Source organism: Pelmatolapia mariae, linkage group LG20 (assembly GCF_036321145.2).
Source record: "Pelmatolapia mariae isolate MD_Pm_ZW linkage group LG20, Pm_UMD_F_2, whole genome shotgun sequence".
NCBI classification, from domain to species: Eukaryota; Metazoa; Chordata; class Actinopteri; order Cichliformes; family Cichlidae; genus Pelmatolapia; species Pelmatolapia mariae.
The window spans coordinates 26,305,758-26,324,287 of record NC_086244.1 but is presented as its reverse complement, the minus strand read 5'-3'; the positions used below and the strand labels follow the sequence as shown (position 1 = coordinate 26,324,287).

The window sequence follows — 18,530 nt, the reverse complement described above, 5'->3', positions numbered from 1 at the left end:
CTGATCTACCAAAGATATTTAAATTTTATCTCCCCTAATTCTAACATTTTCATGAGTAAGTCTGACAAAGAAAAAGAAGTCACTTTCCATTAGATATTAACATCCTCACTTAGTGGTTCTAAAGCTATGACATAAGAGAGGTGGCACTCAGAATGCTGAATGGAAATGTATGGAAGATTTTGCAACAGCAAAGATGGGGATAGAAGTACAACTCAGGAAAGTTTTTTAAAACCTTATTGAAGCAAAATAGATTTTAAACAAACTTTTTAAAAGATGTGACACGTGATTCTGTACATGCAATTTTTACCCGGTGGCCACTGAAATAAGTGCCTGGGGATGTTTCAAGATGAACAGGCCGTGCTTCTAGAACACAGGTGTCGAACTCCAGGCCTCGAGGGCCGGTGTCCTGCTAGTTTTAGATGTGTCCTTGATCCAAAACAGCTGATTTAAATAGCTAAATTCCCTCCTCAACATGTCTTGAAGTTCTCCAGAGGCCTGGTAATAAACTAATCATTTGATTCAGGTGTGTTGTCCCAGGGTGAGATCTAAAACCTGCAGGGCACCGGCCCTCGAGGCCTGGAGTTCGACACCCCTGTTCTAGAATGACTTTTTTCTCAGTTTTGCAGTTCAGATCATGTGGCAGGTGCATATCTAGGGACCTGACTTGCTTACCGACAGGCCTGCAATGCAAAGCTACAGATAATTAAAATAGAAAGTAAATCATTTTAGATGCTGTCCATAAACCATGATTTAAGTGGGTGTGTGAATGTTTAACCTTTGGACAAAGCTGACTCAAAGGACAAACTTGTGAAATATGCCTGTAATGTTTTTACCCTTGAAGCCAGTCCATTAATTCATTCTCTCCTTGGCTACAAGGTGAAGTATAATGAGGCCATTGCTGGAGAATGCAAATGACAATAGTGTGGAGTAAATGTAATTGGAGAAGCACTCACTGCTTACAGTCCTGATCACAAAATTGTAGGGAGGCAAAGCTCTTTCCCCCAATAAAGACCAACGACCATATTGATGAGCTTTGTTCTGAGTTTGTCCAAGGGTAGCCCTACTAGCTGTATAAGCACTCCCACTCTTGATGCACACCTCGTCATTTTGTTTGTAACAGATCTGAAATATGACAGAAACCACTCAGCTCACAATAGAGAAACAAGGTTTGTCCCCAGGAGGAGGAAGGAAATGAACATGTTTAGTGAGGTTGTGGGAAGAGAACATGCAGTTATCATTCTTTTAACAATTAAATCAAGAAGATAAGACATGTAGGTGCAGTATGCTCATTAAAGATTCCTAAAACCCTTCTTTACAAATCTACAAATTATTATTAAAGATGATGACCTTAAAAAATAAATGGCATCTTCTGTAATTAGGAAATTTCCTGTATAGGGGGAAATATTGATTACACAAGCTCGAATATTACTTGAACAATAACATGCAACATGTCTGTTCTCACGCTGGTAATGTTGATAAGAACTTGGGAGAGCCAAACAGACGATCAGATGTGTGCTGGCTTTAACTTTGACACTTCTTGCATTTCTCTGCCCACATCATTTCCTCATAGATCACTCATCACCCTGTGACCACTATTTCTGCTTCTGCTGTAGAGCTAGAGAGCACTTTTTAGTTTTTTGTCTTACGTTACCGAGATCCAATCATGCACTTGTTTTCTTTATTGTTTTTGGTTCCTTTTTGTGGAGACGACTTGAGGACATTTTGATGATTTTTACATTCAGCTGTGAACATAAGAAACACTGTTTGAAACAAATAACATAGTTCACGGATGGCTCAAATATACTGTTAATGGCTGTTTCACTTTGTGATTGATTACTTTTACATCAGCAAATTCACGTATACATTTCACTTAGCGGTACATCTTAATACACTGTATATAACAAGTAAATACACAGGCCTAAAAACATGAAATAAACACTCCTAAATACACATGCAGAAAAGAACGTTGTATGTGTGCTCTAATATTCCAGAGTATGCAATGCATGATGGTCTATCTTCAACACTGGAGATGAGCAATTTATTTTAAAAAAAAGAAAAGAAGTCTGGAACTATTTTGCACTTTGACACTCTGAATTTGTGCTTTGTATTTAGGAAAGTAAAAATCTTTGGGGGGGGGGGGGGGGGGGGCAAATTGGGTCTAAATATCAAGCTATAACATGCCAAAATCGAAATGTAAGTGATAAACAAGGGTTTGTGGTTTGTGGCGGTTATAAGAACAGAAATTGTGGCTCTAATAAAACCCTGCAAATTCTGAGAATAACAAGCTTCATAAAACATGATCTCCGCATTTCGTGGACTCTCACAGTGAAATTTTGTTGCTTTATAGGACTTGGCTGTTTATTGACAGTGTGTTCTTCCTGTCTATGTACACAAAGGATCATCAAATCCGTATCCCTCCAAGCAACTACTGATAACTGGCTGTATCCAAGGCAACAAGGGGGCTATTTAAAACCTGGCCTGTTTTTCTAGCCATAAATGTAAGCTATTAAGAAAAAAGGGAGTGGGAGTGGAAAAACACATGACATGAAAATTTCACTATTAGTTATTATTATTATTGTTGTTGTTGGGGTTTTTTTTAAACAGGTGCGTAATTATTACGCCAGAGTCAGATGGCGCAGATCCCTTAGGTGTCACGACTGTGCCTCCTGGACCCAGTCTTGTAAAAAAAACTCCAAAAAAAAAACAAACAAAAAAAAACAACGACAACAACAACACCTCCTGCAGCTGATACAGACCTGTCGATAAAGGAACTGAGCACATGTTTATCAGTTGTTGGTGCCTTCATGATCATCTGTTAAAGCTGCTGCTGCATACTGCAGTGGGGATGAGCGCTTGCGCGAGCAGGAGGATTTATTCCGGTCATGCAAAGAAAGATAACGGGGTGAGCAGCCTGTGCATTAGACATACTACTGTGCTCTGGTAGCAGTGTGTCGTTTGGATTAACTGCTACTCTGATCAAAAGTGTCCCGTGGTGTCTTCCTACACGATAAACATTCGTTCGCTTTGCGTATCGGTAACACGCTCCGCCTGAGCAGTGCATGACGCTACAAGTAAATTCTAGGGTATGGGTTTCTACTGGATGTGAAGGAGGGCTTGAAGCCAAGCCCGCCCTCTCGAGACTTAGTTGCAGGAGCTTTACACGTAAATGCAAGACGGAATAACCCTCAGTGCCCTGCGGAACTGCGCGGTGCACGTCGAAGAAAAGTGACCATGAAGTGACAGTCCGACGCTCGCCGATTATCGCCGACCTGTCCATGGTTATCGCGGTGAAACGGTAGTGAGTGTTCCCCATCCCTTGCCACTCAAGAAGAAGAAGAAGAAGCCGAAAAGCTGAAGACCAGATCGAGCTAGTGAAGTCGGATCTTGCCATGCCAACCGCGGATGCAGAGCCGGGCATCGGCACGGAGCCTCTAGCCCCGGTCTCAGAGAACCAACCCCAGGGTGAACGCGCAGTGAGTGTGCTGTGGTCGTTTGGGAAATGCCTGGGTGCTCTGCTACCAGTGTACCTGGCCGGATATTATGGCTTCAGTGTCAGCATTGTTCTGTTCGGTCTGGTGATCTACATGGGATGGAAACACGGGCGACAAGAGAAAGTGATGAGGCTCAAGTCTGCCATGTACCTCCTGGAGAACGAGAGGGAATTCACCACTCAAACGGTTTTCAGAGCCAAAAGAGATTTGCCTCCCTGGGTGAGTACTGACACCCCCCTTCTGTTATAGTCATTCTCTGCAGAGTGCATCACACGCCACATCTGCCACAAATGTCAGGCTGATACTTGTGGCAATATTATTCATTTTTATAATTCTTCAAGTGAAAACACAAAGTCAGGTCGACTTTTACTTCACGGCACTCTCACGAATAGAAGCGATAGTTAATAATGTTGATATGTGAACGAGAATCCTTCTTATTAATTTCCCTATATTTAGACATTCCTCATGTGAACTGCCTGGGGAATTAGTCTGAACTGCTGCCTTCTCACAGAATGTGAACTAACATATCATGATGATGACTTTGTAGTAGAAAGGTGGAAGCCTGGCAGTGAGCTTTAGAGGAACTTGTGAAACAGCAACAGCAATCTGTGATTCTAGTGAACAAGTCATTTCATCCAGTGGTATGAGAAATTATCCGTGGGCTTTCCTCTTCCCGTTTCGCTACTGTTGACCTTATCTGGCTCCTAAAAAACCTGATGAGTCATAAACAACATTCACAGCAGAAGCAAAGACCACCATATCTGGAAAGAGAGCTGGAGGGTGTGTGTGTGTGTCTGTGTGTGTGTCCTTGTGATGTTAAATGTGCATCATGCGGTTTATGGTTTCCTGAAATATTTTTAGTGACAATATCAGTGTTACTTGTTGTTTTTCCTCTCTTTTAGCTTTAACATATATGTACACACTCTTAGTAGAAATAAGATGATGTAACAAAGAAGAAGTGCATTGAAATTAAACTCTTTTTTATCAATTTCTGTTCAAATAGAAAAGTAAACAAAAACAATAATATTTTATTTACACTATTGTTCACAGGTCAACTTTCCAGATGTGGAAAAAGTTGAGTGGGTCAATAAGGTATGTTTTTTTTATTTCCTGCATAACTTTGCATGTGTTGATTTCTATGAGAAATTCATATTTTTCGAAATATCGGGTTCAGCATGCAACTCTTTGCATGATTTCTTCATTTGATGTCTTAACAAAGCAAAGGAAGCTGCAAAAAAACCAAACTGAAGATAAGGCATTCACGATTCACTTGATTAACTTGTATATTAGCTTCAGTGTCTCCAATTTAATATTAAGATAAAGAGCGCTTGTGTGGACTTTAAGGGACCCGGCTCCAGTTGCATGCTCTCCATCAGTCCAGATAATCTGCTGGTGTGATTAAGAGGCAGTGAGAGTGGCCGGGATCATATCGCAGCTTCTTTGTCTCTGTCAGTGCAGCAGCTTCACGTAGGCACAGAGAAAGCGTGGATGTGAATACTAATAATACAAAACACCCATTTGGAGGGGGAAAAATACAATGAACTCGATGACAGAAGCCCAGACTGTGGGATAGCAATTTGCTGGACTCATCTGTCACCCGGCCCACGTCTCTCGCCTGCAGGTTTCCTGACACATGACCTAGCACCTCACTTCCAGCTGTAAAGAAGCCGAGGCAGCCTCAAAATGTTCTCACCTTTTGTTGCATGTGTGAATTTTAAAAAAGTAGTGCATGTGCATATGAAAAACAACGTACAGAGTTGCACTGTTATAAGCATGTCCATGAGTGTAACATAAATAATGCACAGGTGAGCTGCAAAATGTTAGTAATGACTAGTGAAGTGTAGTCACAGTGTAGAGGTCAGAGGATTGGTAAACTGTAGCTAAAAGGATTTAGCACCACTGCTGCACTTCTTTCACTGAAATGCTGAAGATAACACCAGTGTGATGCTCTGTGGACTGATAAGACTGGTGAAAGTAAGGCATCACACAGACTCCCTGTAAATATATTAAATGAAATTTACTGCACTAATGTTTTACTCTACAGACCAATAATTTATGAATTATTTCCTTAAGACTTGGGTGGCTCTCAATAAGAAAGTCCTGGATGTAAATACCTGGAGTTTGCATGTTCTTCCCATGTCTGCACGGGTTCTCTCTCTCTCTAGTCTACCTCTTGTCCCATTACAGCTGAAATACACTTTTTTCTCATTTTACTCCCATCAGTTTTCTTTGAAATTATTTTATGAACAGACAAATCAAACCAATTACATAACTTCCCTGACAGAGTTAATAAAATTAGAATGCAACCCATATCCTCACTTGAACTTGTTACATTGATATGGATTGCATTCTAATCTGATTAACAAGGAGGTTGTGCAATTGGTGTGGTTTGTCGGTTTGTTAGCAGAGGTGGGGCTCGATTAAACATAGATGTGATCTCGATCTAGAATTGTGTCTTCATAATTGCAAGGATGGGCACTATTGGACATTATGCCTAATATCTACATAAATGCATATCAGACAGAAATGTGAAGAAATGAAAAAATAGGAAACATTGTTTGATGTCTTGTTAGGAAAATATAAAATAATCTTAATCCAGATGTCCTTCAATGTATGCAATCCTCAGTGCGTGGTGTGAAGGGAGCTTTGTTTTCCTCAGTGTACGTATGCAATCTCATACTGCTCTTTTAGAGGTAGGTTTTCTTTTCCTTATTGAAACATAAAAACCTTTCCAGTGGCCATGTGTTGTGTTCTGCAGATCCTGCAGCAGGCTTGGCCCTTTATTGGCCAGTATCTGGAGAAGTTACTTGTGGAAATCATTGCTCCTGCCATCCGTACTTCTAGCATTCATCTGCAGACTCTGAGCTTCACCAAGGTTAACATAGGCGACAAGGTATCTGAGCGGCCTGTCACACACACCCCCACACACAACAATTTCAGTTTATTACAGTTGACTTTTTCTGCTAATGCTGTGTCATCAAGTCTCTGTCAGTCTTGTTTGCTTTGTTTAATAGCAGCTGCTGTGTTCACAGGCGCTGAAGGTGGCTGGCGTAAAGGCTCATACGGAAAATGATAAGAGACAAGTTATGTTGGATTTGTACTTAAGGTAATCCAACACATCTGTGATTAATTTTAATTGTTATCCCTCTGTCTACCTGCCTAAATAGGTTGGTCAAGTCAAATGCTAAAATGTTCTTGAAGTGTTCTAAAGCTTCTTGCAAGGGCTTGGCCCTGTCTTGAACAACAGAACAGTGTTTACTTAATACAGAAAGAAAACAGCTCCGTCATAACTTGCACAAGCTGTTTCCTTTGTTTAAACACTTATCTTTAGATCTGTCGCTTCCCTTCTGTTACAGCTATGCCGGTGATGTTGAGATCAATGTTGAAATCAAAAAGTACTTTTGCAAAGCTGGAGTAAAAGGAGTCCAGGTACGAGAAGAATCACTGGGATACTCTCACATTGCTGCTGTAATTAAGTGGCCTGAAAACACATTTTCAGAATCTAATTTTCTCTTTGCAGCTTCACGGGATGCTGCGTGTGATCCTTGAGCCTCTGATTGGAAACATACCGCTGGTTGGAGCTGTCACAATGTTCTTCATTCGCAGGCCTGTGAGTGGTTTTTTGTTTAATGACTTTGCACTTTGCAGTAATGCAAGGCCTTTTACTTATTCATGTCTATTTATCTGTATCATATGTGTAGAAACTGGACATCAACTGGACTGGACTTACCAACCTCTTGGATATCCCTGGATTGAAGTGAGTCTATATGATGGAGTTGATCTTTATGCTCACTCGAGTTGTGCAACCTGCCGAAAAAGTTGGAGTTGCACGTTATGGATCTTATTTACACGTTTCAGAGAGGTTATTATTTATTTAGCCGCTGGTAGTACAGAGGCTTTTCTTGGAATTAAACTGAACTCCAAAACAAACAGATCAGAGCTAAAGAGCCTATCTGTTCACTGGCAGCTCTGTGTGGTCGCATCCTTAAAGGATAATGTTGGTAACAGCTTCAGTTTTTATTCTTGTCAGCAAACTCTATGAAATTACAAGGAAAAAAAGAGTAAATTATCCACTGTAGCTTATTCATCTGTTTCTATGCATATCCATTGCTGTCCAAAACTCTTAAAAAAACACATCAGTGTGTGCAGTTCTTGGGTAGGTTGACATGTTACTCCTCTAAAACAAACACGGCCAGTGCATCTTATTATAAGTAATTCCTTCTAAGACGTTCCTGGTGCAGTATTGAAAAGAGCATTAAAAAGTACTTATTCATTAACAAACTACACAATACATCAATAAAGATTTTCAACTACTAGTGCCTTCATTTATATTTGGGGGATTTCAAGTCTTGTTCTGGGAATTTTTCAGCAACAATCAGACAAAAATGTGGACAATAACAACCTCATTATTTATGTTTCTAGAATTTAATCACAATGTACTGTGTATAGTTTTATATAGAAGGCATAGTCTCACCTGTGGGATAGATTGTCAATTCATATTCAGTGTGCTTATGTGTATGCTGGTTTATTCTGCTCTGTGTGGAATAAACAGTAAATTGTACTTTTGCAAAAAAAAAAGACCAAACAATAAAAGTAAACATAGGATTAAAGCATTGTCAGAGGCCTAAATGTATTTCTGATACAGCGTCAGTATTCCCTTTGGCAATGCTTTTAATCCTTCAGTCTACATAACTTTAAGAAATCTCCTCATCTTTAACCAGTGGGTGTTTCTGTTTTGTTCTGTTGCTGGTTTTCATGCTTTCTTTTTATGCATGGACAGATGCACATAACCTGTGTGTGTGTCTGTATGTGCCTCCCTGTGCGTGCCCAACATCATCCTTGCATTCATTTGCAGTGCCATGTCGGACACTATGATAATGGATGCAATTGCCTCCCACCTGGTGCTCCCCAATCGTCTCACTATTCCCTTGGTGGCCGACCTGCACGTTGCGCAACTCCGCTCCCCTCTCCCAAGGGTAACTGTCTCAGTGACGAATGACCTTTTCAAATTACATAGACTGATGCAGATGTGTGTGATCGTCATATTAGCTGCAAACACATAGACTTAAGGCCGTACAGTAAGTCGCATAGTAAATATAACGCATGCAATCGAATTTTGTGGCGATACCAGTCAACAAACCTTTTGATTTTATTTTTGTATCCCTGTTTTGTTTTGGTTTCTTTGCATGTTTACGCACATGCTAGGGAGTTGTGCGTATTCACCTGCTGGAGGCTGAGGACCTGACCGCCAAGGACACGGTCATCAAGGGCTTAATCGATGGGAAGTCAGACCCATACGCTGTGCTGCGTGTTGGAACCCAGATTTTCACCTCTCATCACGTCGACAGCAACCTGAACCCGCAGTGGAGGGAGATGTATGAGGTGAGAGGGCTGCGAGTATGGAATATATGCCCTGTGTAAAGAAACAGGAGATATATGGCTTTGCCTTGACATTCGAGTACAGCTCCTCCAACCAATTTATGTGGCAAAAGCTATAGGTTCATGTTGGTGTCCTTGCTTTGTAGGGATTGCAGTAAGTCCTTGATAGGAGGTATGTCACTGGTGCTTCTAAGATAAACAGCTTTGTGGAGATTTTATCTAGTTCTGCAGGAAGCTGCTGTGTCACAGATAAGCAAGAATTGTGAAAACTGCTTGCTCAGAACATGTTTATCTTTTTCACTTTGTTTATGAAATTCAAGCCATGAACTAAATAGATATGAAATTATATACATATATTTACCTACCACAGTAGTGAAGAGTTCTTGCCATTGTGTTGTTTGCAAGCTCTTTTGTATGCGATATGTGGTTTTATCTATGCCATTCTTGCACAAGATCAGAACTACCAGCTTAATATTGTGCACTTTCCCCATGTGCTGCATAAAGAGCTCTAACTGGGACATTGGGCACTAGACCTTTGTAGGTGGCACTGGGACATTGGCTGCAGATCCTTTGGAATATGGGGTTTAAGGGTGGGGGCTGGATTTGTCCTGGAACAGCTTGATCGGAGTGGGATATGGGGAGTTTAGAGGCCCTAATTTTTCTTGTTTTTTGACCATTTTTGAGCAGCTTTTGTGGTGTGGCAGTAATCATTATCCTGCTCGGGAATACCACCACTGTTGGAGACTACCATTGGCACTGGCTGGGGGGTGGGACCCATTTAAGAGGGTAGCACATAGTAAAGTAACCCAAGGTTTCCCAGTAGAACCTTGTGTTGTAATGAAATGATGGTCGCTGTTACGCACTTCGCTTGCTTGTGGTTTTAATGTTGTGGCTGATTGGTGTATATATTTGTGTATCTGTTGTGTGTGTTGTGTATTTGTCCATTTATGTGTGTGTGTGTGTATGTGTGTCAGGTGATTGTCCATGAAGTACCTGGTCAGGAGTTGGAAGTGGAAGTATTTGACAAAGACCCAGACCAGGATGACTTCCTGGGGAGGTAGCTTATTCATTTTCATTCATTTACTCTGTCTCTATGTGCTCCTCATGCCATTTCCATAACTGCTTTTGCGATGTCGGGCCACGATTCTGCTGAAATTTGAACAGCTTGGTCTCATTTATTCTGGGATTTATCAATTTTCTTCTCTGTGTCTTTCTATCTGTCTCTCTTCCAGGGTCAAAATTGATCTTGATATTGTAAAGAAGGCCAGAATTGTGGATGATGTGAGTAGCGACGCTTGGGAGGTTTTTGACTTAAAAATTGCATTTTTTTTCTCTCTCTCAGTAAACAAATTGTGAAATTGTTTTGGCCTGAAAAATGTGATGAAACAGTGCAGCATAACGGTTAGCATGTGACACAGGAGACACCCACGTGCCTCCTCGTGATCTGCTCTTGTTACGCCACCTTCAGTTCTGCCATCCTGCTCAGGCTCAAGAATTCAGCCAGATAAAAAAAAATGTTTGTGTAATGAGCCCTCTGTCTTTTTTACACAGTGGTTTGATCTGAGGGACGTCGCATCTGGCAGTGTTCACCTCCGGCTTGAGTGGCTCTCTCTGCTGTCCTCTGCTGACAGACTGAGTGAGGTGAGGCTAGAGCAGAGTCTAACGCTCTTGTTTTCTCAGTGCTGTGCAGTGACAGTGATCGTAGTTTTTTCCGTCTTCTTATATTCTTGCCATGTAATCTTTGACTTTATTTCATAATATGATAATAAACTGGAAATACAGACTGGAAAGGACGATCAGCCTGAGAACTCTAAGGTTAGATGGTTCATGTCGTAAACAGGACCAGCGGCCTCTACTATCAAAAGATCAATTTTTGAGCAGTTTGACTGGAGCCACAAAACACAAAAGTTAGCCATAGGCATGCATGTGAGTGTCTGTTTCTATGTGTGAGCCATGCAACAGACTGTTTACATGTCTAGGATGTACCCTGCCTCTCAACCTATGACATCTGGGATAAGCTGTTAGTGAGTGTAAAGAGTCATGGCAGAATATACTGCATGCATGGAGAACAGATGTGAACGATAACTGACCTATGGAAGAATGGCTCCAAGCTTGCTCTTTAGTTCAATCCCAAACTGTGAACACACATTGTAAATGACTGCAGTATAAATGAATAACTGGTCATCACATTGCTCTGACTTTAACCCTTATATCCCCAATGCTTACATTAAATGTAACTGTTAGAAGGGTTCTCTGTTCTGTTGTATGTGGAAAGAGACGTCACATACATATATGTGTAGTCAGATCACTGGTGAAGAGATAGCTCTTAAACCTAATTTGAACTTATTGAATATTTGTGCAGAGGGTTTGTGATGCCAGGACTTTACTTGCCACATTGTGTATAGCTTTCCCATGAAAGAAACAAACAACTTGTGTAATTTCACACTTGCTTAAGGAAATAACCGAAGTGAGTGCACAAAACCGCACAAAAAAACAAGCTAGAAAAAATTTCATCTGTAATTTTCTGAAGAATAATAATACTGAAGTAGGTCAGTGGCAGGAAGACCTGTATTCTTTTCTTAATATAATTTTTTTTAAAGATTTTTTTATTATTCACTCTATACGTGTCACCTAGCTATGCTGAATGCATGCACCTTCTTGTTGTTTCTACTGTCAAATTCAAAATACTAATAATTGAATAATAGAATAATGTTTGAAAAAACAAATGGAGAATGGGAAGAACCACAATCATAGATAAAAGTGTAAAAAAAAAAACCTTGCTGATTTCCCTTTATTAATATTTTTTAAATTTGTCAAAGGAACCACTAGAGATGAGCGCAGATGAGTCGTCTGCTGTCTTAAACTGCACGTTTACTACAACTACAAGAATCCCAAGCATCCAGTTATTTATTGATTAACCATCACAGATCACAAAATAAAAAGTTTAACTTGTAATCATACTCACTAGAACAAAATACTGTGACACATCAAACTGCTATTTTTCACCCATATAATAATAGGAAAGATGTTTTAAAAAATAACAACTGGTAGGACACTGGACTTGTACATAATTTTGCTCACATGTTTTTCTATTATTCTTCTACCAGGTGATTGCGAAGAACCAGAATTTGACCAGTAAGATGGCTGAACCTCCGTCTGCTGCCATCCTAGCTGTCTATCTTGATCAGGCTTATCAGCTGCCTGTAAGAGCATCACAGTTTGATTTATGTGGGATTCAGTTTTGTTCTGTTACCCAAACTGATCTGTTTCAAATGTCATAGATGAGAAAAGGTAATAAGGACCCAAGCCCGATGGTACAGATTTCTGTTCAGGATAAAACTAAAGAGAGCAAGGTAAGAGGCAAAACTAGTGATGAATACCTCCCTCCGGCCTCTGGACATTATTAATGATTTATTCTTGCATTTGCAGACTTGCTACGGTACAACCAGCCCAGTGTGGGAAGATGCTTTTACCTTCTTCATTAAGGATCCTCACAAACAAAATATCGACATTCAGGTGAGTCATCTTCAGTAGCAACCGAACTCACTCAGCTAGCTGATGAGAGTTAAGGTATAGCTATATACCTAATACCTAAAAACCTCACTATAGCTTACCTTTCCATCTGTTTAAATTCAGAGTTGATGTATTTTCTATAAACTGCACTCTCCTCTTTACTTTGCCTTTCTCATTGCTATTAACCCTAACTCGACCTTTTTTGATGTGTTTCAATCAGGTAAAAGATGACGACCGAGCTCTGTCCTTGGGCAGTCTAAAAATCCCTCTGGCCCGTCTTGTGGGGATGCCCGAGCTCACCATGGATCAGTGGTTCCAGTTGGAGAATTCGGGTTCAGCCAGCCGCATCTTCATCAAAATTGTTCTGAGGGTTGGTATTTCACACACACAAACACTTAAGCACTTTTTTTGTGCACAGACTTTAATGGGTAGTTTGCTGTAATAAATTAATACCTGAAGATGCCTTAAGCAGTGAGATATGAACTCCAATGTTCATATCAAATGTCCAAAGCAAATTCCCACCATAAGTCAGAATTTTGGGTTATTATCTAAAAATGTTGAAATTCTTATCTGTTTTTTATGAGAATATAACTTGAAATTGAGAAAACAACATGAAATTTTGATATAATAAGCCAAATCTTTGACTTATGGAAGCAGAAAAATGTTTTTTCAGTGGCAGAAATTCTATATAAAGCTGTGAACCTCTTTTTTGATTATCACAGGGAATAAAACATCACTGTTTGGTTCTCATTGTTGCTCATATTTCTTGTTTCCTGCTAGGTTTTGTGGCTAAGTGACGATGCCAGTCCTACAACTCCTTCTCCTCGCCCCACAGACCCTGGGTCTACATCAGGTCAGGGGGGAACTACATCAGACCAGAACCCTTCAGGACCCGGTGGGTCGACTAAACCTCAGCCAACACGACCACAGCACACCACCCCCGATCCAGAGTTTGGAACTGAGGTAATAAAGTGAAAAAGCTGCAGACAGCACTTTAATACACATACTCCAAAAACACCCACACCCACTGTCTGCCTGCAGGGAGTGTTGCGAATCCATCTGGTGGAGGCCCAAAACCTGATTGCCAAGGACAACTTTATGGGTGGCATGATGAAGGGGAAGAGCGACCCCTACGTCAAGATTCGTGTCGGTGGTATAACCTTCCGCAGCCACACCATCAAAGAGAACCTCAACCCTGTCTGGAACGAACTCTATGAGGTGCTATCACTTTTAAAAGTTTCACTTAGTCAGCTATTCTATCCATCTGATCAGATCATTCAATTTTAGATTACAAATACTTGATTTCTTTTTTCCTGTTTAGGTTATTTTGACCCAGCTTCCAGGTCAAGAAATCCAGTTTGAGTTGTTTGATAAGGACATTGATCAGGATGACTTCCTGGGAAGGTGAGTCCTGACATTACACAAAAAAACGTGAACATTTCTGACTAGTTTGTTTTTAAACCTACTGAAAAATGAAGGATAAAATTTTGTGCCTTTTTTTTGCAGGTTCAAACTTAGCCTACGAGACATCATCAGCGCACAATACACCGATACGGTGTGTGCCATTATTAAAAAGACATGACCATATAATATAGCAAATATTTACATTTGTATTCTTATCATAACGTGCATTTCTTGTAATACTTTTGTTTTAGTGGTACACTCTAAATGATGTGAAGTCTGGTCGAGTTCACCTAATGCTGGAGTGGCTGCCGAGGGTCTCTGACCTATCCAGACTGGAGCAGGTTCAGTATGAGTTTTCTGTTTTCCATTGTCTAATGACTTGGACGCACCTAGCTAAATACACTTACAGTTAAATAAAATACACAAAAGATTTTGTGTCCTAAACTTAAAGCTAGTGCTGCAAAGGAAATATGAACCACAAGTTTCCTATTTCAAGTGTCTTCCTGAAACGCTCTCTCTCTCCTGTCTTTGCCCCTTTTTTCTACAGATCCTGCAGTACCAGTCCCTGCAGTCTTTCCAAAACAAGGTGGTGCCGTCAGCTGCTCTGGTGTTTGTGTATGTGGAGCGTGCCCACGGCCTTCCGGTGAGACCATATCGATGAGTGTTTATGGTCATTTTTTTAATATTTTGCTTCCAATGAGCCAGACTTTCTTGTGACATTTCTTTTAAGAGCAATAGTTCTAGAGACTTTCTGGAGGTCTTAAAAAGTTTTTCTTTGGACATTGGCTGTTTTTTTCAGACTTTTTCAGTTTGCTGTGCCTGGTCATTTCGGAAGAATGCCTTTTTGTGTTTGTTTAGCCACAAACACTTGTCTATGTTTTAAGCATAAAAAAGTACCTATTTCAAGGATGAACCAGTATTTTAAATGGTAAACTGACTGGTGCTTTTATAGCTCTTTTCTACTCTGTGCACTCAAAGGGCTACATACAACTAGTCTCATTCACACCCGTTCACATGCTTTTTCAAAACCAAGTGCTTTCTATCTAACAGTCACACACATTCATAGAGGAAACTGGGGTTAGTATCTTGGCCAAGAATATTTGGCAAGCAGTTGGCACCAACGTTCCAGCTGGTAGGTGACCTGCTCTAACTCCTGAGCTACAGCCCTGCAGTTGTGTCTACACGTACTATAACAGATAACAATTTGCTTTAACAGAACCGATTTTAAACTGTATCTGTGGGAGCTTCTTGACTAGCAGCCCATTTATTTTAATCTAAGAAAAACGGTTATAAAATAGTGTTTTTACATCAACAAGGTGATTCCCAAAGAGCTATTAGCTGAAAACTTGGCAGGTCTTCACATGGTGGCACAACGTCTCCTTAAAAATATCTGAGGAAACTGGACAAGTGGAGGACAAAAGAGGAAGTGGCATGCCAAAATCATGTACAGTGTTGCTCAGTAGAGCGGTATAACAGTGAGTGTCTACAGTTGTCTTTAAAACACAGTGGTGTTGGGGATGTTCCTGAATTGTGGAATTATGAATGCAGAAATGTACCAACAGAGAACAGAACAAAAGGCAGCCAACATCCAAAGAAGAGCTTTGAACGTCCTTTAAGAAGCCTGGAGAACTATTCCTGCAGTCTACTTAAAGACATGACAAGAAAGCTTGCCTAAGAGTGTTCAAGCTGTGTTGAAGAATAAAGGTTGTCACACCAAATATTGACTTTCAAGCTGGTTAGACAAACTGTTTGTCTTATATTTCCACGCTGATGCTGTTGCTTACAGTTCCTGTAGTGCAGTGTAATCATTTGTACATTATTTCAGCTGAAGAAGAGTGGAAAGGAGCCAAAAGTTGGAGCTGAGATTATCCTTAAAAATGTTTCATACAAAACCAAGGTAGGCTCTTAACTCACTAAAGATGTTCACTGAAAATAAAGGGAAAAAAATGGTGTTTCACAAAAGTCATACATTTATTGTTTGTTTTTTCTAAAGATCTCTGAGCGATCCACGTCCCCTCGATGGGATGAAGGCTTTCACTTTTTGGTTAGTGACCCCAGAAGTGAAATACTCACAGTCAAGGTGCGAGTCATTATCTATATTTATCTGAATCATGAGGATGTAAAGTAGATGCATTTGATTCACACCATTTGTTAGGTCATGTCGTGTCAAAACTAAAACATTTTACACAAATAAAAGAAGTAGAAAATGTGTGCGTTTATTTATATGTCTTTGTTTCCTTGTAGCTTTCCCACAGCTGGGGCCAGGCTCTCGGCTCTTTGACGCTTCCTCTGAAGGAGGTGCTGGCTGAGACAGACTTGGTTCTGGACCGCTGGCTCAATCTGGATGGAGCGCTGCCAGAGAGCCAGATACTGTTGAGGGTCATACTTAAGGTACTGCAGACAGGCTGCTTATTTTCACTGTGCTGTAGTAGCTTTTCTTGGAGCAATGCTATACTAAGTGCTTACTGACTGTGTGCCATTATCTAAACTGCTCCATGATGATTATTAAGTCATAATTATTGAGTCATGATTTTTATTCAGTGATTATTTTTAATATACCTTGCAGATCCTGGACACTCAGCTGGCAGTGTGTCGTGGGGCTGTAGGGGAGGCAGGTGTCGATGACGTCATCCCTAAATGGGATCCTTCTCATCTGGACCTCAGACACAGACCTGGATTCTCCATGTGAGTCACACATAGGGGTATAGTAGTCCTGTTGTGTGGTACATACCTGCACTGTAAGCGCAGTAATATACTTAAGTGACTGTCCAAATGACACCCAAATGTAAATAAATATCATTTCTCATCTGTGTCTTTAGGGTGAGTGACAACCCAAACTCAGCAGGACAGGTGAAGCTTACCATCGGTTACTCCATGGAGGAAAACCGGCTTTTCATCACTGTTCACTCCTGCAGGTTTCTATATGCCATACATTACCCATCCCATCATCATCATCACACTTTAAGCAGAAAAACCATCATACGTTGTGGATGTGATCTCTTTATACTGACAGAGCATTGGTAGCGCGTTCCAAGGATGGTGCAGACCCGTATGTTTCCTTCATCCTGTTGCCTGACAAGAAGGCCACCACCAAGAGGAAAACTGCGACCAAGAAGAAAGACCTCAGCCCAGAATTTAATGAGAGGCAAGACAAACAAATAGGGCTGTGATTATAGCGAAAGAAGTCTGAGGATGAGAGGCTGACCTCTCCCACATTAATCTTGCTCGTTTCTGTAGGTTTGACTTTGACTTATCAGTCGAGGAATCCTCTCAGAGAAGACTGGACCTGTCTGTGAAGAACAGTGTCTCTTTCATCAGCCGAGAGAGGGAGCTTATCGGCAAGGTATTTGTAATCGGTCATGTCTGAAATTCAGCTCGTCTTTGCCCAAGGTTGTGTAGAATTCTTGGCTTTAATCTCAAGACTCTTCTTCTCTCTCTTGTTGCCTTCAGTTGCAGCTGGACCTGGACCAAATTGACCTCAAGACGGGTGTCACACAGTGGTAACTATTTAACCCTTTCATGCATGAATTATAAGAACCACAGTGAAGTGTTTTTATTCTTCTTTAAGCATGACAAAAAACAATGCATTGTCTTTTCTTTCTTTTTATTTTCAGGTACGACTTGGCAGCAGAGAGCAACTAGAAGAACCAACGCCTGATCCTCAGGCATCTACTTTCAAACATAAGCATTGCTTCTGTGATCTGTGATTTGTGCGTCTGTATATTCAGCTTAAATGAAAATTTCCACCATCACTGAAGAAAAAAAACAATGACATATCTGCTCCAGAAAAACACAGTCCATCAGTATTTATGAGCAAAAGTTTACTTGTCGCTAAATATTCGTAAAGTGATAACTGTGCTGAATCCATTCTGTCTCAGGCAGATAGTTAGGCTGAATAAATATTTGATAATAATGCAACTATGTTGCAAAACAAACCAAGGTTATGTGTGTTTAAAGCATGCAAAAAGTCCTCTTGCATTTTAGGTTTAAAAGGGCTTATATATTTGTCCAATTTCCAAAGGTACGACAACATTTTATGGATTTTCAGCATCCACCAAAACGGAAAAACATTTATTTGAATTTTATTTTTTACAGTCTCCAAATAGTTCCTGTTATGGCTTTGTTTATGTGGGTTTATATTACTGCCTTAAGTATTTCAAAACTGTGCACAGTTTGTCAGTGTTTATGAAATATGTTCCAGATGAAGTTTTATATGTTTTAACCAGAACTTTCTGAATGTTAATTTTTTTAAATCAAAGTGTTACAAGCCTTCACCGTCAAATTTCCACTGAGAACAGAGGTACGATACTGTACGCAGTCTTAATCACTGTGCTTTTACAAAGAGAAAACTTTGTAGATGTTTCGTCCAGAGCTCCTTTGTGTTTTCATGTGTTTGTAGTCCTAAATGCAAATGGCTGATGGCTTACAGTCATGTTTATGCTTTATTTTTACACGCAAAACCTGTTTTGACCTCATGAGAAGCAGATTATTGTATACCTGTTCCAGGACAACTTCCATGTCCCATAATGTCTCACCTCACTGCAGACACTTAGACACTGATTTGTGGTAAAGGGTGAAAAAAAAACAGCGTTGAGTGTCAGAAGTAAAAAGGAAAACTGCTGTGCTTTGATAATTTCAACATATCATCATGCATCTGCTAAAGCTGTTGATTAAACTTTGCACTCCTGTGAATCAAGCCAGCTTTGTCATCTATTTGTTTCTCTAATGATCTTTCTTGTCATG

The 18,530-nt window shown here is 40.3% G+C and overlaps 1 protein-coding gene across 1 annotated transcript; it reads left to right on the top strand.

Moving 5' to 3' along the window:
* The first annotated feature begins 2,906 nt into the window (after positions 1-2,906).
* On the top strand, positions 2,907-18,483 carry esyt1a (extended synaptotagmin-like protein 1a). The gene is made up of 31 exons (XM_063464429.1): positions 2,907-3,710; positions 4,542-4,583; positions 6,250-6,384; positions 6,524-6,597; positions 6,848-6,920; positions 7,012-7,101; positions 7,193-7,248; positions 8,347-8,467; positions 8,697-8,873; positions 9,845-9,927; positions 10,103-10,151; positions 10,422-10,511; positions 11,978-12,073; positions 12,152-12,223; positions 12,300-12,386; positions 12,604-12,753; positions 13,164-13,346; positions 13,425-13,601; positions 13,705-13,787; positions 13,890-13,938; positions 14,039-14,128; positions 14,335-14,430; positions 15,613-15,684; positions 15,781-15,867; positions 16,032-16,178; positions 16,354-16,472; positions 16,607-16,702; positions 16,801-16,932; positions 17,025-17,130; positions 17,238-17,287; positions 17,402-18,483. The coding sequence occupies exons 1-31, from the start codon at positions 3,390-3,392 to the stop codon at positions 17,427-17,429; spliced, it is 3,231 nt and encodes a 1,076-aa protein (XP_063320499.1). The 5' UTR covers positions 2,907-3,389; the 3' UTR covers positions 17,430-18,483.
* The last annotated feature ends 47 nt before the right edge of the window (positions 18,484-18,530 follow it).

Bases quoted from the DNA above. Each gene is read 5' to 3' on its own strand.
- esyt1a (XM_063464429.1), top strand. From the start codon at position 3,390: ATGCCAACCGCGGATGCAGAGCCGGGCATCGGCACGGAGCCTCTAGCC. The intron at 12,387-12,603 runs GTGAGTCATCTT...TGTTTCAATCAG, and splicing joins AACAAAATATCGACATTCAG to GTAAAAGATGACGACCGAGC. The intron at 16,179-16,353 runs GTACTGCAGACA...TATACCTTGCAG, and splicing joins TGTTGAGGGTCATACTTAAG to ATCCTGGACACTCAGCTGGC.